The 24,418-nt window shown below is 46.8% G+C and overlaps 2 protein-coding genes across 12 annotated transcripts in view; one reads left to right on the plus strand and one right to left on the minus strand.

Annotated features, from left to right (window-relative positions):
- The window catches only part of LOC105490417 (raftlin, lipid raft linker 1), a 203,413-nt gene extending 181,736 nt beyond the window's left edge, over positions 1-21,677 (plus strand). For 6 of the 8 annotated variants that reach the window (XM_011756010.2, XM_011756009.2, XM_011756007.2 and 3 more), the window contains 3 exons: positions 10,668-10,771; positions 14,086-14,167; positions 20,298-21,677. In XM_011756010.2, coding sequence (XP_011754312.2) covers positions 10,668-10,771; positions 14,086-14,167; positions 20,298-20,702 — 591 coding nt within the window. In that variant the 3' untranslated portion in view covers positions 20,703-21,677. Of the gene's footprint in view, positions 1-5,603; positions 5,714-7,551; positions 7,760-10,667; positions 10,772-14,085; positions 14,168-20,297 lie in introns of those variants that run through there. The other 2 variants (XM_071090851.1, XM_071090852.1) reach the window with 2 other exon arrangements.
- LOC105490419 (oxidoreductase NAD binding domain containing 1) overlaps positions 1-24,418 on the minus strand; it is a 91,381-nt gene that overhangs the window by 15,152 nt on the left and 51,811 nt on the right. For 2 of the 4 annotated variants that reach the window (XR_011619659.1, XM_071090855.1), the window contains one exon: positions 1,460-24,202. The exons of 1 other annotated variant lie outside the window; for it this stretch is intronic. The gene's annotated coding sequence lies outside the window, so the exon portion shown is untranslated. Of the gene's footprint in view, positions 1-1,459; positions 24,203-24,418 lie in introns of those variants that run through there. One more of the 4 variants, XR_011619660.1, reaches the window with a different exon arrangement.

Here is a 24,418-nt window from a genome sequence, read left to right on the forward strand (position 1 = left end):
ATGTACCAGGACCAGATCACCCAGCATGTCCCAGAATCCAGGAGAGTGTTATCTTGCACATGCAGGTTTGGTTTTCTTGCCAACTTGGCATTGTGCTTTAGGAGAAGCCAGGGCAACGTCTCAAGCTAGGACGATCTACCCAGTGTGGGTTTTTATCTCTCTCTTCCAGGGCGAGCTGGTGGCACTGCTGGACCTCACAGTAGGTTATCATAAATTAGACTTCAGGGCTCCAGAGGTAATGCAAGGCCACAGTGTCTGGCCTGGAGAAAATCGGGGCTAGGTGTGCCAGCCTTGAGTGTGGTGACAAATTAGCAACATTCCCCTTCAGCAGTAACTATATCATTGTATTTTCCTCAAATCAAATGCGGTGACTTTGTTTTTTTTTGAGATGGAGTCTTGCTCTGTCACCAGGCTGGAGTGCAGCGGCGCGATCTGGGCTCACTGCAACCTCTGCCTTCTGGGTTCAAGCGATTCTCCTGCCTCAGCCTCCCGAGCAGCTAGGACTACAGGTGCCTGCCACCATGCCTGGCTAATTTTTGTATTTTTAGTAGAGACGAGGTTTCACCACGTTGGCCAGGATGGTCTCGATCTCCTGACCTCATGATTTGCCCACCTCTGCCTCCCAAAGTGCAGAGATTACAGGCGTGAGCCACTGAGCCCAGCCATAAATCAAATGAGGTGACTTTCATTACAATTTTCCTCCTACAGGTTGCCTGGTATGTGGTTCTTCTTAGAATAATAGTAATAAACCAGTTAGCTTCTGCTGTGTAATAAAGCTCCCCAAAGCTTAGTGAGTTAAAATCATAACCCGCACAGGTCAGCTGGGTGACTTTTCCTTCAACTTTTAGGAAATCGACTGATCTCAGCATGTGCCTGCAGGCGCTGATGGGTGGACCGCAGCTAGCAGCTCCAAGATGGCATCCCTCACGTCTGCTGCTTAGCAGGGCCACAGGTCTCTCATTATCCAAAGGCTAGCCTGGGACTGTCCTCATGGCATAGGCAGGGTTCCTGGAGAGTGAGCAGAAACAGCAAGGCCCCTTGAGGCCTAGGTTCAGGATGACTGTAATGTCACATCTGCCATATCCTGTTTGTCACAGCAAGTTCCAAGACCAGCCAAGATTCAAGGGGTGACCAGAGGGACTCTCCCTCTTATGGGAGGAGCTGCCGAGCTGTGTTGATAGTGGCCTGGACACAGGGAGGTCATAATAGACACCATTCTTCCAAACAGTATGTTTCAGGTAATAATTATTTTTATTTCGCTGAGCTCCTACAAGGCTACCGAGTTTGCTGCCTTTCTTACCTGGTAGAGAAAATCAGGCAAAGATGTGAATTCACCAGCACTGGATGGGTAGAGTCTCGGAACTGAAGCTTTTTATGCATTACATGTATTTTCCTCTGCCCCCTTTTCTGCATCTAAGAACTAAGCTTTTTCTTAAAAAAAAAAAAAAAAAAAAAAAAAAAAAAAAAAAAAAAATTTCTCTTTGAACATTATGAAAGCCTAAGTTATCTAAAATGAGAGGACTGCTCTCTTAGACTCTATTATGTTGTCCTAATTACATATCAGCAAAATGTTTTTCTGGGGCATTGTGTGTAAAACAAAGGAGAAAACAACATCTCTAGCTGGCCAGCGTGCCTGTCCCTCCCTCCCGTGGAGGCCTGCGAGGCTGAGGGTGGGGAAGGCCGGCTGTGCTGGCTGCAGAGGGCTTTGCTCTTTCTTCACAGAGCAGCAGGTCGCCCCTTCTCTTCTCCCTCCCTCCACCTCACCTCCGTGGGCTCCATTGGATGGGAACCATGTGCTGCTTCTCCCCACCCTAGACTGGGATCTCCTGGGGCAGAAAAGGCTTCCCAAGTGGCCAAGACAGAGTCAAGCTGACTGAATGTGAGATTCATGAATGAACAGTGGTACCAGGCATAGCCCTGCCCTTTAGCATCCTGAGGGCCATGTGTAGTTTTCTGCAGTGCTGCACGCCGTGTTCCAGCATCTGCTTTCCACTTGCTAGGTAGAGGTGAAGTGGCCCTTCTTTCCGGCTTGGCATTCCCCTCCGCCCTGCCTCTGGATCTCCACTTTCCACAGCTGTATGAGAGCAGGACCCCTACCCTCCGTGAGGGCTGCTGTGGCCAGCATGTGCCGAGCAGGGGCCAGGCAGCCCTGAGAACGCACCAGCATGCTCTGCCTCCTCTGCACTAGCAGCTGCCACCTGTCCTTGCCATCGGCCACTTCCCTCCTGCGGAGTACTGCCTGTGGCCTCCTGAGACCTCACCATCCATCCAGAGACAGTTCCAGGCTTCTTGTGACTTGCCCTCTTGAGATATTTGATGGTGTGATCAAACTCCCTATTTTTTTTTCCCCCTTCAACTTTTAAGTTCCAGGGTGCAAGTGCAGGATATGCAGGCTTGTCCGTGTGCCATGGTGGGCTGCTGCTCAGATCAGGCCATCACCTAGGTATGAAGCCCAGCATCCATGAGCTGTTCTTCCTGGTGCTCTCCCTCCTCCTGCACCTCCGACAGGTCCCAGTGTGTGTTGTCGCCGCCATGTGTCCATGTGTTTTCACATGTGTCTGCATCGTTCAGCTCTCCCACTTACAAGTGAGAACATGTGGTGTTTGATTTTCTGTTCCTGCGTTAGTTTGCTGGGACAGCTTCCAGCTCCATCCATGTCCCCACAAAGGACATGATTCGTTTCTGTTTATGGCTGCATAGTATTATGGACTGGATAAAGAAAATGTGGTACAAACTCCCTTCTTAAGCCTGTTTCCCACGCTGGATTGTCCAAGGGCTGATTCCTTCCCACTCAGCCCATTTTCATTCACCTTCTGCTCACCCCCTCACAAGGAAATCCAGCCCTCAGGCAGCCTCAACCCTCCAGGAGTTTTCACCCACCCTGAGTCTGGCAACACCTCCAAGTGTTTATCCCCATCCCAGCCCTTTCCTGGCCCTGAGCTATGGATTAGTTTCCTGTTGCTGCTGTAACAAATCACAGATTTAGTGACTTTTAAAACAATGCAAGTTTATGGTCTTATATTTGTTGAGTCAGAAGTCTGAAATGAGTATTAAGGGGCTAAAATCAAGGTGTTGACAGGGCCACATTCTTTGTGGAGACTTTTAGGAGAGAATCTGTTACCTGTCATTGCCAGCTTCTGGAAGCTGCCCATGTTCCTTGGCTCGTGGCCCCTTCCCTGGATCACTCCAGCCTCTGCTGCTGCCATCACCTCTCTTCCTCTGACTCTGGCCTTCCTGCCTGTCCTTATAAACGCCCCTGTGATTACACTGGGCACACCTGGATAATCCTGGCTAAACTCTCCATCTCAGTATCCTTAGCTTAATCACATCTGCCACATCCCTTTTACCATGTGAAGGGAACATTTTCACAGGCTCCTGGGATTAGGATGTAGACATTGGTTGGGGCCATTATTCTGTCTACCACAGGCTGTTTCATTTAGCTGCCGCCTGGACATTTCTATAGGTTCCTCAAACTCAGTGTGTCTAGAATAGAATTCATTCCCTCTCATTGTCCCTCCTCATCCTGTATGCCCTGGCTCAACAGCTGAGCAGCCATTGCCCAGTTCTCTGAGCTGTTGTCTGGGTGAAACATAATGTTAAATACAAATCCAGCATTGATGGGCACTTGAGTAGTTTCCAGTGTCCTGCTACTGCAGACAGCTCTCCAGTGAATAACTCAGTGCATTTCTCATTTTTTAATATGTAGGATAAATTCCCAGAAGTGAGATTGTTGGGTCAAAGGGTAAATGTGTTTGTAATTTTGAAAGATACTGTCAAATTGTTCTCCAGGAGGGCTGAATCAATGAGCCCTTCCACTAGCAATGTACAAGAACGCATGCTTCCCCACAGCCTTGGCAACAAAGCGGATTGCCTAACTTGTGGGTTTTTTACCAGTTCAATAGGTGAAAAAATAGTATCTCAGGATAGTTTTAATTTGCATTTCTCTCATGAGATTCTGCATTTCTCTCATGCGCTTAATGGATGTTTGAATTTTCTGTGATCTCTCTTCATATCTTTGGCCCTTTTAAATTTTGGACTATTAGATTTTTTCAATTTTTACAAGCCCTTTTTTTCTCTGTAATATGAGCTGCAAACATTTTTCCATTTTGTCATTTGTCTTTTATATCATATGAGTTTTTATATAACCAAATTTGTCATTTTTATTTTTTGGTTTCTGGATTCTAAGTTATTTAGAAAGGCCTTCCAGTGTTCCCTTTAAACATTAAAATAATAACATTTTATTATATGAGGGGGATTGGACACAGGCATCTATTTCTTTTCTGAAAAATCTCCGTGAAATGAAACTAAAGGAATGATATAATTAGATAGATACAGGCAATTCTCATATTCTCGGATTCTGTATTTGCAAATTCATCTGCTTACTAAAATTTAATGTAACCCCAAAATCAATACAAATGGCATTTTGTGGCCATTTGCAAACATGTGCAGAACAGCAAAAATTTTGAATTGCCTAATGTGCACATTTCTAGCTAAGGTCAAACAAGGTGATATTGTGCCTGGTTTCAATGTTCATACTAAAAGCAAGTGTCCTTTTTTTGGTAGACATAGGGCCACATTTTTCATGTTTTTGTGCTTTTTGTTGGTGATTTAGCTGTTAAAAATAGCCCCTATGCATAGTTGAATGAAGTACTGTTGTCTAGTGTTCCTAAGTGCAGGAATGCTATGATGTGCTTTACAAAGCAAATACCAGTGGTAGGTAAAGTTTGCTCAGGCATGAGTTATAGTGCTGTTGGCTGCAAGTTCAATGTTCATGAATCAACACTATCTGTTAAACAAGGTTACATATTGATCAGTTTGCAAAAATGTTGCGACCAGAGGCTTCCAAGACCCTAACCCTATATTTCTCTTATGAGCAATGGTTCAATATTCACTAATGCACTGTTCACAATGACTTTATAGAATATAGCTACTAAGAATAATGAGGTTCAATTTTAGGTAGGTAGGTAGGTAGGTAGGTAGGTAGATAAATCGATGCCCACAAGAACAAAAATATTAGAAGAAGATAAAGTAGAAGATGAGTGATTTCAACAAATTTTTAGAAGCTAGAAAGTAGATAGAGGAATCTAACTAATTTAGCAAAATGGAGGAAGCTACAACCTGGACAAGAAGGGTGCCATTTGTCTCTTGCAGAACCCAAGAAAAGCTCTGGTTTTCAAAGCATAAATCATCATGTGATGGGAGGTTGGGGGATGGGAGGTTGGGGGATGTGAACTGCAGAGCTAAAAACCAGGGCATTGGTTTAAAGTCCTAACATGATGTGGTAGGATCCCTAGTTCCCCATCTCTGTCACATGCAACCTAGGAACTGTAGAGATAATGTAGGTATCAGAAGAAACCACTTAAAGAGATAAAATAAATGCATCCATGAAGCAAAAACAAGATGCTGTTTAAAAAAAAAAAAAAAGCAATCAAAAGATAAGAAAGAGCTTTTGGGTCTTAAAAATAGGGCAGCAGAAAATTTTAAAAATATATTTTGAAAGACAAAATGAAGGCAGTCTTTCAGAAAGCAAAATGAAAAGAGTAAGAAAATTGTGGGGGAAGGAATAAAATTAAAACATCTATCACACATTTTGATTATACCAGGTCCAGAAAAAAAGAAGACAGAAAATGGAGGGGAGAAAAGTTATCAAAAGGGGGGAAAAAACACTTTTCAGAACCGAAGGACAAGAATCTTCAGATTGCAAGGCCATCAGGTGAACAATCCTTTGGGTAAAAACCCACACCAAAGCACGTTGTCATGAAATTCTGGAACTTCTAGGGGAGAAAAAAAATCCTAAAAACTTTCAAAGCAACACAACAGGTTACAGTTAGAGTATTAGTAATCAGAATAGATTATCTCAGTAGCATTGCTGACATCTAGAAGCTACCAGAGGTACTTTCAAAATTTTGACAGATAAATCAATTTCAGCCCAGACTTCTGTACCTAAACTGTTATTTAAGACAAAGGCATTTTTAGAAATGCACAGATTCAGATGACTTCTAGGGCATTGTTGCCTAGAGAGTCACTACAGGATGTGTTCACTACAGGATGTGTTCCTGCAAAATGAGAAGGAAACCAAAAAAAGAGAACATACTAGCCATAGACACTAATTTAGGAAGAACCCAGGCATGGAAAGCAGCCAGACCAGATTGGAGCAAGGGTTCAGAAATGACGTCGCCGGTGGGGAAAAATGGAACTAATGTATTTAGGATCTTGGCATATTTATTGATGGGCATTAAATAGAGGTATTGCAACATGTAGGATGAATTAGTGATGGGTTCATGTACAACCAGGAAGATGAAAAAAATTGAGGTAATAATTAACTCCAGGAAAAACAGAGGGTTATATAAAAAAGAAGGCATGGTCATAGTGCATAATTTGACCCAGCATTGAGCAATATTTGCAAAACTGTGATAACACAAACACTGACTTTTGATTTACTTTAAATTACAAAAAAACCATTTGAAGCACAGAGAAAAAGGAAACAAGAAATGTATATGGGAGCACTAAACCTTTATTTCCCATGGTAGAAAATTAGGATACCTAAAATTGATAAGTAAAATAAGAGTAGTATAAGCACACCCTGCCAGTAATTTATGGGCATTAGTGTTTTGGTAGCAATTTTACAAAAGAGGCAGAGGTAGTTTTTGTAGAACTCTTCCTTACACACCCTAACTGGTGAAAGGCAAGGGCTCAATCCTGTGGATGTCAGGAACAGAGGCAAACTGTCCCCAGTCACTGTTTTCAGGTATGGAGACCACCCCAGATGTAGTGTCAAGCACCTTTCAGACAAGGGAAATCAAATTCCTGTCTTCATTTATAATCATGTATAAAGAGCAACATATTTTCTTTCAAACTCCTTTTCTCCCAGATTGCTTCCCAGAAGAAACACAGGAGAAAAGAAGAGCAAACTGACATTCAGAATACAAACTTTCTCACTGGACCAATTTATGAATTCCTAATTATTTCCCTATATGGAGGATCTTTAAAATGATCAAAAGACAAATGCATTTCTTAGTAAACTCTACATTCTGTTGTCCTAATTTTTGGAGGGTAAAGAAAGGTTGTGTAGAATGTCTATTTCTTTAGTTGATTTGCAATCACTGGAGAAATTATAGGGAACAAAGGAAAAAAGAGCCATAAATACAAATGAATTCCTTTTATACGAGTTGAAAAACCACAGGATATGCTCCATTTTTTAACACTTCAGGTGTGATCGGAGATTACGTATCCACCACAGGAGAGTGGAGAGTTAATTAAAATTTTTGCTTCTACTCAGAGAAAGAAATGTCTTTCTGTTTGATAAGCAGGCTGGCTTTTGAGTGCTGTTGGTGCTTTCTTCTCTCCTCACTGGAGTGTCACAAAAAAGCAGATCAAAGAACCTCCATCCGGATATGTTTCCTACCACCTTTCTTAGCTAATGGACTTAAAAGTGTCTTTCACTGACAGGCTCATCTCGTATTTTAGAAATGCCATCTCTTTACTATATTGATAAATATGCAAAAGGGCTATGATAGATGCTTACGGAAAATCACATTTAACATTAATTAGGCCAAGACCATCCCAGATAGTTGGAGTGGGAGAGTCTGGCAGAGTGCAACATCTCACCCCTACCATTTGTATTTTACTTGTCAACGCACCATGTGATGGCCAGAAATTAACACGTGAGATTGAACCTTCAGCTCTCTCAAGCAGGGGTACGTTTTGTTGTGTTTTCCCTTTTGCTTTTGGTCTTTATGATTCGGTACCCTCTGGCTGACATCTCCTATCCTGAGGGGAAAAAAATGTTTGGGAGAAATCCCGCTGTTTTTTTTCTTTAAGAGAGTGACAAAATGAAATAAAACGGAGCAAAATAGAAGCAGCCGGTTTGCAGTCTGTCTAAGCAGGCGGGTTGGGCTGCAGCAGGGGTTGTTCATTGTCTCGCAGCTCTGGGTGCCCACAGAGAAAACCCGGCCCAGGATGCAGCCACCAATAAAAGGACTCCATTCTGCCACTCAGGGCTTTGTGAGGCGCCAAAGCTTGTCCTGGTTGCCATGGCTACTGTCTGATTGTGGCGGGGTTGTCACAGTGCTTGATAAAGTGGGAAGGTTATTCTTGATAGGCCCAAGTAATCATAACCTCGCAAAGCTTGAGAGTGTGGATTTAAAATTGTTTTTCCTCCTCTCTTTAAACTGGGAATATGGGGATGGGGGCAGGGATTCTCAGGATAAAGCAACCTCAGGGCTCCTTCAGCAAGTGGTGAGCGTGGCGCGCAGCAGGAGGAATACAGGCTGTGCTCATCTGGAAGGGAGGCATGCGTGTGCCTGGAGGCCAGGCAGAAAGGATGGTTACAACTGCTGGGCCATCTCTGGCCTGATAGGGGCTTCAGGGAAGGGACCAGAATGGCATTCTCTCCTGGCCCCTCCTGTAAACAGATTATTCTTATACCTCTCTCTCCTTTCCTCCGTTCCCTCCTTTCCCCCTTCTTTTACTAAGTTTCCTTTTTCCCTTTCCCCTTCTCCATTTCTGCCCTGTCTCAGTCCACTTGTGCTACTATAACAGGATACCTGAGATCAGGCAATTTATAAAGGACAGACAGTTCTTGGCTCCTGGAGGCTGGGAAGTCCAAGGTCGAGGGCCTGGCATCTTGTGAGGGCCTTCTTGCTGCATCATCCCATGGCAGAGGGGCAGAGAATGGGGGAGAGAGCAGGAGACTGCACTTGTAGCCTCAAGCCCTTTGCCTGAGTTGGTATTAACCCATTCACAAGAGTGGAGCCCTTCTGACCTAAACACTCCCATGAGGCCTCACCATTCAATGTCGTTGCATTGGGGATTAAGTTTTCAACACATGGAAACTTTTGGGGGGACACATTCAAACCTTAGCACTTTCCTTCTTTTCTCCCCTTGCTCCGTCCATTCCCTTGCAGTGCAGCAGAATTTCTAACAGAGCTGATCCTTTAAAAAAAAATTTTTTTTTTCTCACATGGAGAATGATGGGAACACTTAGATTTGAGACAACAGCTGATACATTCTGGCCACAGAGTTACAGACTTTTCTTTTGCCAGGAGGGACCTACATGATTACCTAGGCGGTTGTTCTCAGACTTAGCTGTATCAGGACTACTGGGAAGGGCTTTTTAAAACACAGATTCTGGGGCCCTACTCCCAGAGTTCCTGATCCATCAGGTCTGGGATGGGGCCCTGAAAATCTGGGCTTCTAACAAGTTCCCAGGTGATACTGATGCTGCCGGCTCGGGGCCCATGCTTTGGGAACCACTGACATAGGCCAGTACCCATTTTATACAGCTGAGGAAACTGAGGCTGCTGAGGGATAAGTTAGTCGCCAAGGGTTCAGGTGACTTGATAGCCACTCTGGAACTGGTGTCCAGTTATAGAAGCTTTAAAAGCCATTTGAAGAGGCAGGGTAGGTAGGTTGTTCATCGTCTCCCTTCCATCCCACTCACCCAGGGTATCCAGATGAGCTGGTTTTGTTCCCAAAGGGCCGCCAGCAGGATAGCCACTCACCACACATGGCCACCTTCTGGGTGGAGCACTCCAGACCACGGTCATGTGTGCTGCCTCTGAGTTAAGCCGACCACAGACCTTGGCACTCTAGGCCTGGCTTTGCCTTCTAATTTTTGCCCCAGGAAGCCTGCTGGGACTGTGGCTGGGATCTCTCCCACCTCTGCTGGCATTCAAAGTCTCATGGCCCTGCCAGAGAGCCCTTAGGTTTTCAGTTGCTGGCATATTTGTGCTGTTGCCTCTGCTAGCCTGTGAACTCCAGGGGCCAGGGCCGTGCCTTTGCACCCACCATGGCTCTAGAGTACCTGATAAATGAACTTTGTGGGCATACAGGGTGGAAGGAATCTGGATACGTGATTGAGATTTTCGGAAGCCAACTACAAGAAGCCAAACTATGAGGGATGGGGAGTCTAGTTACACACAGGGCAGGGGTGGGGGCTATACTTTCAGTGTTAGTGAGGAGCCCAGAGTAAGAAATGAGGCCTGTTGCAGTGAGAATGCCTACAGAGGTGGAAGCCAGTGCTGGGGCCTCACATCAGGGCTCTCTCCCTGTGCCAGCAGGGGGCTGAGTTTTGTAATTGAAAGACAAATGTTAGTTCCCCCAGATCCTAATTTGAAATAAAACATGGCAGCATTCATTTATCCCTGCAAGGCGGGGCACATAACACAGGCAAAGCAGCTGCTGCGTGTGCACACACATGTGGATGTGCATGTGTGTGTTGCTACTGTGGCTGGACACAAACGACTTGATCATTTGTCAAATGTAAGTGAACTCCTCACAACACACTCTGAACTCATCCAGAGCAGCACGTGTAGTTACATGCCCTGGATACCGCTCAGGGGCGCAACAATTATGCTCCGTCAGTGAAACTCACAGGAGGCTATTTGTCCAGATGAGAATCAAACAAAATTAATGGATTAATCTTTTGGCTCGAATTCCTTGCTGACATCACAGACTGAAATGGGGCCCAGAAAGAAATCCCATGTTGGCAGTTTGACTCCAAACTTTTAAAGTCTTCAGCAAGCGTCGGAGCAGGAGCCTCTGAGCGGCCAGGCACCGCCACTTCTTTTCTGCGTTGCTGGATTGGCAGATGGAATAGTCCCCTCTCACTGCTTGGGAGCTGGCTTGTGGCAGCAGCAGCCCTAATGCTGGCCTTGTTCCCCCAGGGTGTCGAAGTGCAGACAGACTACGTGCCCCTGCTGAACTCGCTGGCGGCCTATGGCTGGCAGCTCACCTGTGTGCTACCAACTCCCGTCGTCAAGACTACCAGGTAACAGTAACAGTAATCATTAGGATTCTATTGAACACTTCCTCTGTGCTAGTCACTGTTCCTAATGAGCACCCCATGTCTATAAATTATTTAATCCTGTGCAAGAGGCTGGTCGTTATGTAAACTCTCCCACTGGGAAGCAGCAGAGCCAGAATTTCGCATTCTTAACCACCGTCACCCAGAAAACTCCCCTGCACCCCTCTTCCCACATAGGGGGCCCTGTGAGTCATTACTGCCCAGCATGTCAAAGATGAGCTGCTCAGACGGAGGGGATTCAGAGCCTCCAATGCAAAAGAAATTCAGCACCTACTATGTGCCTTGTGCTAGGCTAGGTAGGCACTTTATATATATATATAAATATCTCAGTCCTCAAAAAGAAAAGAAAAATCCTGTGAGGTAGAACTGTATTATTATTAAACCCATTTTACAGCTGAGGGAAGTGTGGCCAGGGAGGTTGAGGGCACTGGTCACCAGCCCCACAGAGGGACTGTAAAGGCCGGCCTTTCAGGCCTTGGTGCGGCATTCCTTACAATTTCAGGTTCATGCTCATTTGTCCACTCTCAGATCTGCTTACGCTCCCTTGAGCCCAGTCACAGCAACCATAAAAGGCCCTCCATCTATATGTTGGGCTTACTATCCAAATCAGTCCTGCCCTGTGGGGCTGTAAGCATGGATATGATTCCCATTTTGCAGATGAGGAAACTGAGGCTAGGGGAGGCTTGGTCACATACTTCAGGCTATCCGCCAGTAAGTGGCAGAAACTGGGCCTAGAACCTCAGTCCGCAGAGTCAGGCACTTTTCCTGGAGCAGGCCGCCTCTCTGCTGACCAGTAGGGATGCCCCCCCCACTGTGGCTCCCAGAGCTCCACCTTTCCCAAGCCCTACTGCATATTCACCACTGCAGAGTGATGGACAGCATGGGGCAAGGCTGGCGACCAGGGTGATTGAGAGTGCAGAATCCTGGTGATAACTGATGTCTTTCCTAGTCCCTCCTTTGGCTCACTAGGATCCTCAGATTCCACGTTAGGTCACAGTGGGTCAGTGCACCATGGGGAGCCAGTCTGTGGCCACTTTCAAGCCCCTTGGCCACTGGAAACCACCATGTTCTTTCTCAGCCAAGACTTCAACAGGCATAGGGCAATGCAGTGGTGTAGAAAGAACCCTGGATTTGGGGCCTGAGGACTTGAACCCAAGTCCTCAGTCTGCCACTTACCGTGTCATGTTGGTCAAGTGACGGTAGCTTCTCTGAGTTAGTTTCCTGGTCAGTTTCCAGAGGACAAGACTCATAATGAGAATGTATTTGAATGTGAAGGCCCAGCTGGTTCTGGGCCATCTAAGCCCAGGGACTACAGACAGGTCTGTCTGTCTCAGACCTTCACACCTGCTAAATAATCCTTCCTAATCCTCCAACTCCCTGTTCCTTAAATGACCACTTATGGTGGAATGGAGAGTGCGTGGAACTGGGCAGATCTGTGTTTGAATCCTCACTGTGTGATCTCCAGCCTGCTCTTGAGCTGAGCTTTTGTTTCCTTCTATAAAAGTGGTAGTCGGATTCTGTGGAGCATTGAGGTGAAGCTTAAATGAGCCATTATGTGTGAAATCACCCAGCCCAGCCGCTACACAAAATAGGTGCAGAGCAAATATTAGTTCTCTCCCTCCTTTTTCTTAGAGACTTTGTAGCTGAACGCAGTAACATGTAAAGACACTTACTTACAAAACAGAGATTTAAGAATTGCAAATTAAAACCACAATGATATATAGCCTCACACTGATTGGGATGGCTATTATCAAAAAGACAAAAGATAAGTGTTGGCAAGGGTATAGAGAAAAGAGAACCCTTGTACACTCTTGGTGGGACTGTAAATTAATATAGCCATTATGGAAAATAGTACAGAGGTTTCTCAGAAAACTAAAGATAGACTTAGCACATGATCCAGTAATCCCACTTCTAGGTATATATCCAAAGGAACTGAAATCAGTATGCAGAAGAGGTGTCTGCATTTTCATGATCTTTGCAGCAATATTCACAACAGCTAAGAAATGGAAGCAGCTTAGGTGTCCTTCATCAGACGGATGGATAAAAAAAAATGTGATATATACACACACACACACACAATGGAATACTATTCAGCCTTAAAAGCGGGGGTCGGGGACATTCTGTTATTTGTGACAAGGATGAGCCTGGAAGACATTATGCTAAGTGAAATAAGCCAGGCACAGAATGACATACCTTATACTCTCTCTCATATGTGGAATCTAAAAAGGTTGAACTCATAGAAGTAGAGAGTAGAATGGTGTTTACCAGAGGCTAGGGAGTGGGGCAGATGGGCAAAGGAGAGATGTTGATCAAAGGGTACAAAGTTTCACTTAGGAGGAATAAGCCTTGGTCATCTATTGCACAGACTGGTGACTATTACAAACAATAATGCCTTGTATATTTTACAATTCCTAAAAGAGTAGCTTTTAAATGTTTTCACCACAAAAAATGCTAAGTATGTGAGGTGATGGATTTGTTAAGTAGCCTGATTTAATCAGTCTACATTGTAAACATGTATCAGAACATCACATTCTACCCCATAAATATACAATTATTATTTGTAAATTAAAAATAAAATACAAAATCATCAGAAGGGTGGAAGCAGGGGGAAAAAAAGACGGTGATCTTCTTTACAATATTTCTATCATCTTTAAAGGCAGCTCCGGGGTCCTGCCTTCCTGGGAAGAGAGTATTCACTGTATTGTAAGATACGAGCTGCCCCTCCCTCGCCTGTTTTGTTCATGTGAGCCAGAGTTGGTTAACAGGCACTGCCTTGCAGGGCCTGCCTGGTGCTGCGCAGTCTTTGCTGTGCCTGCAGGAGTCATGCATGGCTGAGACCCTGGGTGCAGCCATGACCTCTGCCCACGGTCCTGTAGCAGCTGGAGGGCTGAGCTCATCACCCAGGTCCTTATCTACCTGCCCATCATTACCACAGACAGATGTGGAAGAGGCTCCTGCCCCTTTGAGATCCACTGAAGCAGCCAGTGTGTCCTCATTTGGCCAAGATGCTGTTACTTCCCATTAAGGGAATGGGCATGTCCAGCTAGGAAGCTCAGTTTGTAGGGATACCCAAAAAGCTTTTGTTGGGCATCCGAGGTAGCCCCTTGGAAGCAAGGCTGGATGGCCTGGGCACAGGAGAGTAGAGCAGGCGCCTCTTGACTTCTGTCATAATCCCGTGGGTGGTCTGCTTTGATGAAATTAGGGATGGCAACATCTGCGTCAGGTTTTGGGTTCCTCTAAGGCATAAAGTGGCTCATTCTCAGCTCCGTGTGTTACAGTGAGGGGAGTGTATCCACCAAGCAAATTGTCTTTCTTCAGAGACCGTGTCTACCTCAGAAAATCAAGAAGAAGGAATCGAAGGTAAGAGACTCTGATGGCCTTTCTACGTTATCCTCAGCAGGGCTTCATCTTCAGTGGATTTTCTGCAGCATTTGAGGGGGTAGCCTGCTCTAGCTTCCAAGGGCTCGCAGAGCCCAAGGAACACCTGAGCCCCTGGCAACCTGAATCACATCTCAGGCTGCTAACACGGGACAGCCAAGGGGGCTGGAGTGCCTTGTCTGCCACTGTCCTGCTGGGCAGGCCAGAAGGATGGAGGAGACAGGCTCTTCTGGAGGCTCCAGCCTGCCAGATACTCCCACTAGGATGAAAAGAAGGGCACGAAGTCAGTTGCAGCCTGACCACAGGGTGGGGATGGCTTGAGTTCATGGCCAGCTTCTTTGTGTCTTAATCTCACTACCAGCTAGTTGGAGCTCTGGCCTGCCCTGTTAAGATTCCTTAGGACATTAAAAGTGTGGTGACCTGGGCAGAGAGACCCTGCCAGAATCTCTTCATGACAGGCCTAGACCCAAAGGCCTCCGTGTGACAGCTGGTGATGCTAGCCGTAGCCTGTGGCAGCAAGTCCTCAGGCCAGGCTGTCCTCCGAGATGCCCAGAGCCCTTTTCCCCCCTCTCTGGACTCTGAACTACCCTAGAAACACAGTCGCAGAGACTGGCCTTCTCAGAGTCTTCTCTGTGATTCCTGAAGGTGAGCACAAGGGTTGTACGAGGTGCAAGTGTCGGCAACCCTTGTGCCAGATGATTCTGATGCTTCCCACCCCGCCCTGAGCAGTCTGTGGTGCTTTTCCTGAGGACGTTTTCACCAGTTGCTGGGGAAGAGGCCAGTGAGTCGAGTGGACCCACCAAAGTCTGAGTCAGGCATCACCTGGATTCAGCTCACTGTACCTTTGACGGCTGAGGCCACATTCTCGGCAGGGCCTGCCTGACCTGCTCGGCTCCTCACTCTTGGCATCACCCCTGCGTTCCTCACGCTTGGTTCCTCGTGTCTTTGGACACAGAGCCCTGGGAAGGAGCATCAAGCAAATGAACAGATTGGAGCAGCCCCTCACCAGCCAACAACTCCAGGGGGAGCCCACTTGTGGAAGGAGTGCCAAGGCAATGGTGACTTGAAGCCAGATGGGCTGGAGTGTGGAGGAAGGTCTTTATCCAGGCTCTGAAGGTGTAATGTGACAGGTGATGGCACAGTGGACCAGAAGGCAACTGCCAGCCCACCATCAACCACCAGGAGCAGGCAGCCACCAGCTGGAAGATGGATCGGCTGCAGAGCGCTGTCAGTTTCAGCTCAGTCACAGGCTCACCGGGACTGCATGCATTCAGCAAGTGTGACATTCAACACGCAGTGCACATGAGGGCCCCTGTCAGATGCTGACAGACACCCGCGGCAGCCTTACAGAGGGGAGACGGTGCCACCTTTGCCTAACAGCTTCCTGATGGTGGGGCACACAGATTCCAAAGGAGAGACACGTGGTTGGATGGTGGTGTGAAGGTCATGGCATCGCATGTAGGGGGACAAATCAGTGGAAACTTGAGTAGGCAGGGAGATTTTAGAGGTAGATTTATAAAAGCTGTTGTCATAAGGTAGAACTGTCTTTCCTCAGGGAAAATTCAGAGAGGATGGGACTCACTGTTCTTGCAGTCAGTAAAAACTTCTCATCCCAAGCAGCTGTACTCATCTGGGTGGACTGCTTTCTCTTTCCATGTACCTAATGAGTTCCTGCCTCATTCCAAGACTGTAGGTGACTGGTGTGGAGCACTTGTTCTACACGAGACCCTCTGGGTCACCTCACAGATGGGAGTCCTCCAGAGAGGGGGCTTCACAGCCAGACTCCTTGGAAGAATCTTCTGCACTGGGTGTCCCCTCCTCACTCCTCAGCTGACACGGGTCAGCGTCCTGCTCCCACAGGCCTGTGTCCCCTGGTGACCGAGTCACTCCATCTAGTCCTCATGATGCCTGAGCTCTTGCAGCCCTGATGCTGGGACCACCCCCACTCCCTGAAGCAGCTTTCTCTTGGTTCTTTCCCACCTCATTCTCCTGGTTTCCCACTAAGTTCCTCAGGGTTCAGACCCAGGCCCATTTCTCCCTTCACTCTTGCCTCTTCCTTAGAAAATCTCTTTTACCACCTCTGTGCCAGTGACCATTCCGCCTGCATTTTCAGCCCTCACTGTGCCCCAAGACTCCAGCTCCATCCATGCTGTGGCTCGAGCAAACCTATGACTCTCCCCCTCCCCACACCTGGCCCACCGCCACCCTATCTAGAGGAACGGCATCACCCCTCAGGGGCTGTCCCTGCTGACCCTCCCCTCTCCTTCCCCTATATTCAATCCATCCTTAAGACCCATCTGTGTTAGGTCCCAGAGGCTCTGGAATCCCTCCACTTTTCTCTGCCATCACTCGCCTCAGCTATTGCAGTCTCCTAATAACAGATCTCCTCTTCAAATAGGTTCTCTATTCAGAGCCCAAGTGATCTGTTAAAAAGGCAATTTGAATCCTGTCATCCCACTGCTCAAAGGAGTTCTAGTTTTGTATGACTCTGAAGACAAAGATGGAAATCAGTACTGTGGCCCTCAAGGCCCCGAGGGGCTCTGGCCCCTCTTACCTCCTCTGCCAGCCTCCCATTCTCTGTGGCCTCCAGCTCTTCTATGTCCCCTCTACCAAGGATACTCTCCTTCTTTCTAGCTCTACTTGAGCATCCTTTTCTCAGGACAGTGCTGTCTCCTTTTATACCAAACCAGACTCCTTTGTACTACACTGGAAAAGAACCACGTTCTTCTCCTTCAGAGCTCTCCTCTGGGCTTTTAGTTATTTGTGATCATTATTTTATCCTTTCCAGACAGAGTCAGACATAATCTCCACAAGAGCAAAGCCCTTTTTCCTGTTGAGACCTTTTAATTGGTGCTCAACAGATACTTGTTGAATCAATGAATGAGTAATCAACTTCTGAGCGAGGACATACGTAGTATGTCCAGCATTACAACTTAAGAAATTGCAAGATTGGCACGCCAAGGATGTGGCATATTTAGTCCTCTTTCAATCAGCAACATGGACAGAATTTTCTAATCAAGACTTTTCAGCACTGGAAAGAAACCTCTGTGTACGTGTGTGTGATTTTCAAGGCAAATATTAAACTCCTTCAAAGGGAGTAGGTGGTTTCTACAATTCAGGGGAAGACTTCCTTCCAGCTCAACTACTTGAAGTGGACACATAATGGGCAGTTTTTAAAATATGCAAATTAAATCCACTGGCTCCTGCTGACATGGAACTCTGGACACACACTGCTGTAAAGTGAAGCGTTTTTTTCTTTTACACAGTTATTTCTGAATTGGGCAGCTAATTGGATTTGGTGACACACCCAACTGCCACAGATGCTCTGGCTTGGGAAGGCCAACTCGGTGCAGCCTGTTTTATCTGTGGCTTGCTGGTTAAGCTCAGAGACTCCCCCAGTCCTGCTCAAAACATGGAGTCCATTCCCCAGGCTGGACTGCCTGCCTTTAAGTGGTGTGGATGTTAGACCTCACCTCAGAGGCTCAACTGAAATCTGGCACACTCCAGGCCTCCTCTTGCTTTCTGAGACGTCTCCTTTTTGAATTGTTGGGATCTGAAACAGTTTTTGCTGTTTGTTTTCTACCGTTTGTGTTCTCGTTTTGTATTATACCAGGAGATCAACAAGATGTGATCTTCTACAGGAAACTGGATATGGCCAGGCATCCAGAGGAAACTATGGAAGCTCTGTTTATTTAGCAAGAGCAGCCCCTGAGAGAGTATCTGGGCTCCTATTACATGGAAGGTCGAGGAGGTGGTGGAACTGTCCTCAGCAGTACACTGCACAACAGCAGAGGGCGCTACTCACATGAAATACAATATGAATGGGGCCCTGGAGGTGTGCACCGCAGCCCTGGAGGCAGAGACAACCATTTTAGAGATCAGTAACTTGAAACTCTGATTCATAACCTGCCTAAGGACTGAGAGCTAACAAGTGCCAGCACTAGGATTTGAACCTATACTATAATGCTTTGACATTTTGGCACTTAGCCAAAACAATCACCAGTTTTTTTAGCCTCTTAGCCAAAACAATCACCACTTTTTTTGGCAACAGTAAAACTTCCTCTGACTTCCCTGAGAGCCGACTGCCTCTCGGAGTACTGTATTACACAGGTAGGCTTCACTGGTCTTTTTCTAAAGACATGTAAAATGATATAAAATGTGAAGAGGCTCTGACTGTTTTGGAACATCCATTAAAAAAAAAAAAAAAAAGGAGAGACTCTTACATTTGGGCTGGATTAGCAACAGCAGCTGCCTAGCACAGGGCAGCAGTTATGAACCATAACACGGTGCCCGGAAACTATGGAGGCTTGGTGGAGGCAGCCACGGTCATGCTGAGGGCTAAAATCAGTGGCCGCCTCTGGTGGGTTTGGAGCCTTGAGATGCCTGCCTGGCAGGCTTGGATGAAGGAGGAGGTGGGTCTGAGACACCGCTTACCCTACAGAGCGATTCCATTATTGGGATCCTCACAGTTTCGGTGGAAGAAGCTCCACCCATCTCCTAGGGGAAGTCTGCAGCTATAGCATGAGACATTTCAAAAGAGGTCAAAGGAGAAACCCATCCAACATTGTAAGGGAACTCATTTGGGGATTTTGCGGGGTACGGGGTGGGAAAGGACCAGATAAATATTAAATTCTAACCTCAACATGTATTTCACTCATGTTTCTCTACTTTAATGGAACATTCCATTACCATTCTTATCTAAAAGGTGCTAAATCCAAGAATCCTAAAATGTATTAAATCTCAGAATTCTGTGTCTAGGCAAATGTTTTATCTGAGGAAATAGATCTCTACTGTGGAAAACTATGAAAATGGCAGATTTTTAAACATTTACATAGCACATTTTTGGTTTTTCCTAGCAAAGCGCTCAGAATTATTTACAACATGGTAAAGCCTTAAGAAATCATTTCCCACTGATGGTGCAACTGCATTCCTGGGCTCCCTTCTCGAGCCCAGCAAGAAATCATAGGAACAGAGAGCTCCCTTTTTCTTTCAATTATATAACAGCTAAGATTTAAGTGCCTATTTGGTGAAACCAACACGATGCAGCTGAAGCACAAGGCAGTGGCCATGGTGGGAAGTGAAAACTAAAACCTTGTGTGCACTCTGGGCCACCGAGATGAGAAATTCAGATTGAGAAACTTGGCCAGTCAGCGGCGGAGCTGGGGCTCTCTCTCGGGTGGTCTTGCTCCAGAGATTTGGTGAGACCCTGCTTGTTGCCCAACTCTTACTGGCTGCGTGACCTTGGGACTCTGAGCCCCTGACTTCCCTGTCACACCAGGAAATGCTTGGTTGCAGGCTGGGCCCCCTGGGAAGCGGCCTCTGAGATTTGGGGGGAAGAAGTTTTTAGAGGGAGTTACTTTAGGAACACTTGTGGGTAGAGGAGCGGGCAGAGGGAGAATTTGGGCTGTGATGCAGTCACAATCCCCCAGGTTGGCTTGGAGCTGGGATGGCGTTTGCGTTGTCCCAAATTGGGATCAGGAAATGGGTTGTTGTATCCCACCTGGGGCGGTCGCTGGTTGTAGGTTGCCCTGGTGTGACCTTCTGTGAGGTGGTGGTCAGCAAAGGGATATCGGCCTAGCTGGGGAGTGGGCCTGCCAGTCCTGTAGGGGGATCTGAGCTGTACAGCACAGTGTCCGCCCCATGTTCTGGGCCCTGCCTTACTCAGGTGACCTGGCGAGAGAATGCCAGCCCCATGGCTGGTAATCCTCAGCCTGCTCAGAATGGAAATGAGTGGCTGCAGCTCTGGCTCTTATTGGGGGCAGGCCTCACATCTCCTCTCCATCCTGGCCCTCCAAATGATTAGGACTTCAGGAGCCCTTTCCTATGTGAGCCTTTGGTATAGAGCCAGTCAAAAGAAATACTCCTCTGCCCCCATAGAACCTGAAATCTACATCTAAAGTACACATCCTGGAAGGCATGGTGCAGGCTCTTGGGGTGGGTGTGATGTGATTGGATGCCATTCAAGTTTGGTGCCTGTACTGCTTGGCTGCAGGATGCTGGGAATTTTATGTGTCACTCAGACATGGTGTGGGTATGAATGCAAACAAGGCTTCGGGGGAAGCTCTGGGTTCCCGAAGGCTTGTTATTTATCCCCATTCGCTGTGATTTCTAGTTTCAGTGGCGATTCTCCAGAGAAGAAATGCACAACAGGCAGATGAGGAAATCGAAAGGTAAACTCAGTGCCAGAGACAAACGACAAGCAGAAGAAAATGAGAAGAATTTAGAAGACCAGTCTTCCAAAGCTGGAGACATGGGAAACTGTGTTTCAGGACAGCAGCAGGAAGGTGGAGTCTCCGAGGAGATGAAGGGCCCTGACCAAGAGGACAAGGGAGAACAGCTGTCCCCTGGTGGCCAGCTGTGTGGGGTGGGTGTGGATGGCGAGGCTATGCAGAATGGTCCTGCCAGCCACAGCAGGGTCCCAGTGGGGATTTGCACTGGGCACTCCAATCCTGGAGAGGATGCCAGGAATGGGGATGCTGAGGAAATCAGAGAGCTTGGTACGGTTCAAGAAAACTGAGTCTCGGGCAATTTGTGTTAAAACTAGGTGAGTTGCCAAACCCAAGGCATCTTACCAACAGCTGGTTTGGGGGCTGGTTTCCCTGGTGTTGTGTGTTAGCTACCCTTTGGCTTGGCTTGACCTCTCCTTGTGAGCTCACCTGAGCCCTCCCAGGGCCAAGTTCCTGACAGTGTTGGTTTTTGCACATCCACTGGAAAGGTGTCATTAGTGACCCAGTGTTAGAATGCAAGAGGTCAGGTTATTTCTTCTAGCCCTCATGGCTGGAGGCCCAGTCCTGGCTCCACCACTCCTCCAGCCAGAGGGTCTGGACCATCCAGTGCCTGTCCCACCACAGGGCCTCCAGGGAGCATTCGGGTCAAATCCATGGATACCTTGGGCCACAAACCAAGACTGCTGATCATCCCACACCTTGTGGGGCAGTGTCCATCCGCTGCAGCAACTTGGTGACTTAACTCCTCCAGGAGCCCTGTCAGCTGCCCTCCTCCACCTAAACCCCTTAGACTCTTCTGCTTTGGCAAATAAAATGACATCGGGGAGGGGAGGTGCTCTGCCTCCCAGCTTTTCTCTAAATAGTCCTATAGATACTGGTAATCTGGAAATGAAGAAGTAATTCTGTGTGTGCACCTACTCTTGCAGAATGTTCAAGGAAGTATTCTGTGTTAGTATTAATGCCAAAAAGTTTTTAAAGGTTTTGTACTCAGCACATCATAGGAACACACATTACTTCTGTCATTTCAGGGCGTCGGGACTGGCTGGCACCCTTGTTATGTGCTATTTTAATCAGTGTAACATTGGTCAAGTTGTTACCCATGTATGCTGTGACTATTGCGTGTTTATATCGTCCAGAAAGTATTGAGGCTTTACGTAGATGCAACTGGCGAACCCTGGAGAGAGAATGCCGATTGTCTTGACCAAAACCACAGCCTGTCTCTTCTCTTGTTTAGTTACTTACGGCAATAAATCATCTATGAGTTAGTGCACCGTGAGGAGTGAGTGTTTATCGCGTCACTATGAAAAATCCTGGCCTAATGTCCAGAGGACTTCAGCCCACACCCCCCATTCACTCTTTGTAAGTTTCTAACTCCTGACAGCATGATGACATGGCGGAGGAAGACACAGTTCCCATGGAAAGCTGCAGAGCCAGCTAGGCTTGCTGTGCTTTCTCGTCATTTGTAGAAAGAGACAGCAAGTGGAACTCAGATGCCACCAGGTAAGTAAGGGGTACAGCCACCTCCCATTTCTGGGATGGTGGCAACAAATACCTTTTTAAAATAAGCAAAAAACCTCACATCAATGTATAACATTGTTTCCAAGCTTTTAAGTAAATTATTTAATGCGGCAAGACTTCTCCCTTTGCAAGTTTATTCAAATAAAACACATTTGTAGGCCGGGCGTGGTGGCTCATGCCTGTAATCCCAGCACTTTGGGAGGCCAAGGCAGGCAGATCACCTAAGGTCAGGAGTTCCAGACCAGCCTGGCCAACGTGGTAAAACCCCGTCTCTACTAAAAATACAAAAATTAGCTGGGTGTGGTGGCACATGCCTGAAATCCCAGCTACTCAGGAGGCTGAGGCAGGAGAATTGCTTGAACCTGGGAGGCAGAGGTTGCAGTAAGCCAAGGTTGCACCACTGCACTCCAGTCTGGGCGCAGAGCAAGACTCCATCTCGGGGGGGGGAAAAAAAAAAACAAACCACACATTTGTAATATATTTTCATAGAGCACAATTTAAAACCTTTGTACAGCCACATCATAGTTTTTTCTTGACAAACTCTCTCACCTAACCCTCAGAGCTTAAAAAGGTTGAAGGCCCTGTTCAAAGAGAAGACAACTATGTTTTAATGACATTTTCCACAACTAAGTCATTAATATCTATACAGCATTTTGATTTAATAAAAACATTATCTCTTGGCATGTATCTTAAAGGATCATGATTTTAAAAATATATGCTAGTCAGCAACAAGCCAAGACAAAAACACCACTCTCAACTTTGAAAAGCACATAGTTCCAGGCTGGAGGGCCTTACATTACTCAGCTTTGGGTACATTTTTCAATTAATTAATTGACATTTATGTTGGCTGCATTTGCTATGGGGAAACAAAGGTGACAATAACTAATTTGAATTCCTCAGGAGAGTTTGGCTCTAGTGTCAGGCTAACAATTCCTAAAGTTCTTGTTTTTTCTCCCTTGCTTCTCTACACCCTGCTGATTCTGGCAAAAATCAGTCTACAGTGGAGGGCGTTAAGTTAGCAGCAGCTTGAAATCACTGAGGAAGCTCTACGAAATCCTGATGCCCGGGGCCCGCCCGCAGAGCTTGTGAAGGAATGGTCGGTCTGGGGAGTGGTGTGGGCATCAGGATTTTTAGAAGCTCCTGGAGGATTCTAAGGTGCAGCCAAGGTTGAGTACCACTGGCCACAGGGTCTCTGTAAGCTGAAACACAACTTGTTCCTTGTGAAATAAAATGCTTTCTACAAGTGGTAAATAATCAAGGCCCTAAAATCCATTCTCAACATCCTGCATGTACATTTCAAGTGGAAGCATTCCTGAAGGAAATGTTAGTCTCCTGTGATTGCCAATAGGGTAAAAGGCCATCATTTGCACTGACCGGGTCCCAGGGACAGTAAAAGCCACAAAGACACATAGTGTTTGGCATGAGGAAGCTTGTGCACTTGGCAGTTAAGTCTGTGAGGCTGCAGCTGTCACAGTGGGTTTGCAAGGGAGTCCTGCAAACCCACTGTAATCAGGTGGTTATCAGGTGATTGAAATGAGGCATTCCTACGATGCTGTGGCTGAATCCAGATTCTTTCACTGGGAAGCTGTTTTCAACCATTTCACCTGCAGAGGCTCAGGAGTGCGTAGTGGGTGAAGTTTAGCACCATTGGCAGGGCAACGATGGGAGGAAGAATTCTTATCAAATCTACTTAAAGCAAGGCAGGTGCATTGCTCTCAAGTGCATACAGCCACAAGGTCAAAATACTGACATATGGAAAGCCTGAGGAAACCTATGTTAATGAAGTAGTAACACTGTAGCCCAGCTGGGCTTTGGAATCAGACAGAGCTGGTGAGGATGCTAACTAGACCCAGTCTACATGTGTAACCTCCTCAGTTTCTTCACAGCTCTGAGCATCAGTCTCCTCAAGTGTGAAATGGGGTGAAATGGCGCCTACCTCTTTGGATTTCTGTGAGGATTAATAAGATGTGAATAAAGTGCTTGGTCCACGGTAAGCACTCTGTGGGCAGCAGTTAATCACAATGCTGACAGGTAATCAATGTGTCAGATACTGTTAGTGCTCACCCCATATCCACGGAAGTATGTCCTCCACTCCCCAGCTCCTCTTGCAGTTTGGAGCCACGAGACTGGTTCTGGCAATGAGACAGGAGCAGGTCTGATAAAAGCTTCAGGGACACCCAGTCCTTTATCTCCAACGCCCTCGGCACAGTTCAAGATGGACCATGAGGCTGGGTGTGGTGGTTCACGCCTATAGTCCCAGCACTTTGGGAGGCTGAGACAGAAAGATTGCTTGAGTTCAGGAGTTCAAGACCAGCCTAGGCAACATAGCAAAAACTTGCCTCTCCAAAAAATAAATAAATAAATAAATCAGTTGGGTGTGGTGGCACACGTACCAGCTACTTGGGAGGCTAAAGTGAGATAATTGCTTGAGCCCAGGAGGTCGAGGCTGCAGTGAGCTGTGGTCACACCACTGCACTCCAGCCTGGAC

Source organism: Macaca nemestrina, chromosome 2 (assembly GCF_043159975.1).
Source record: "Macaca nemestrina isolate mMacNem1 chromosome 2, mMacNem.hap1, whole genome shotgun sequence".
In the NCBI taxonomy this organism is placed as follows: domain Eukaryota; kingdom Metazoa; phylum Chordata; class Mammalia; order Primates; family Cercopithecidae; genus Macaca; species Macaca nemestrina.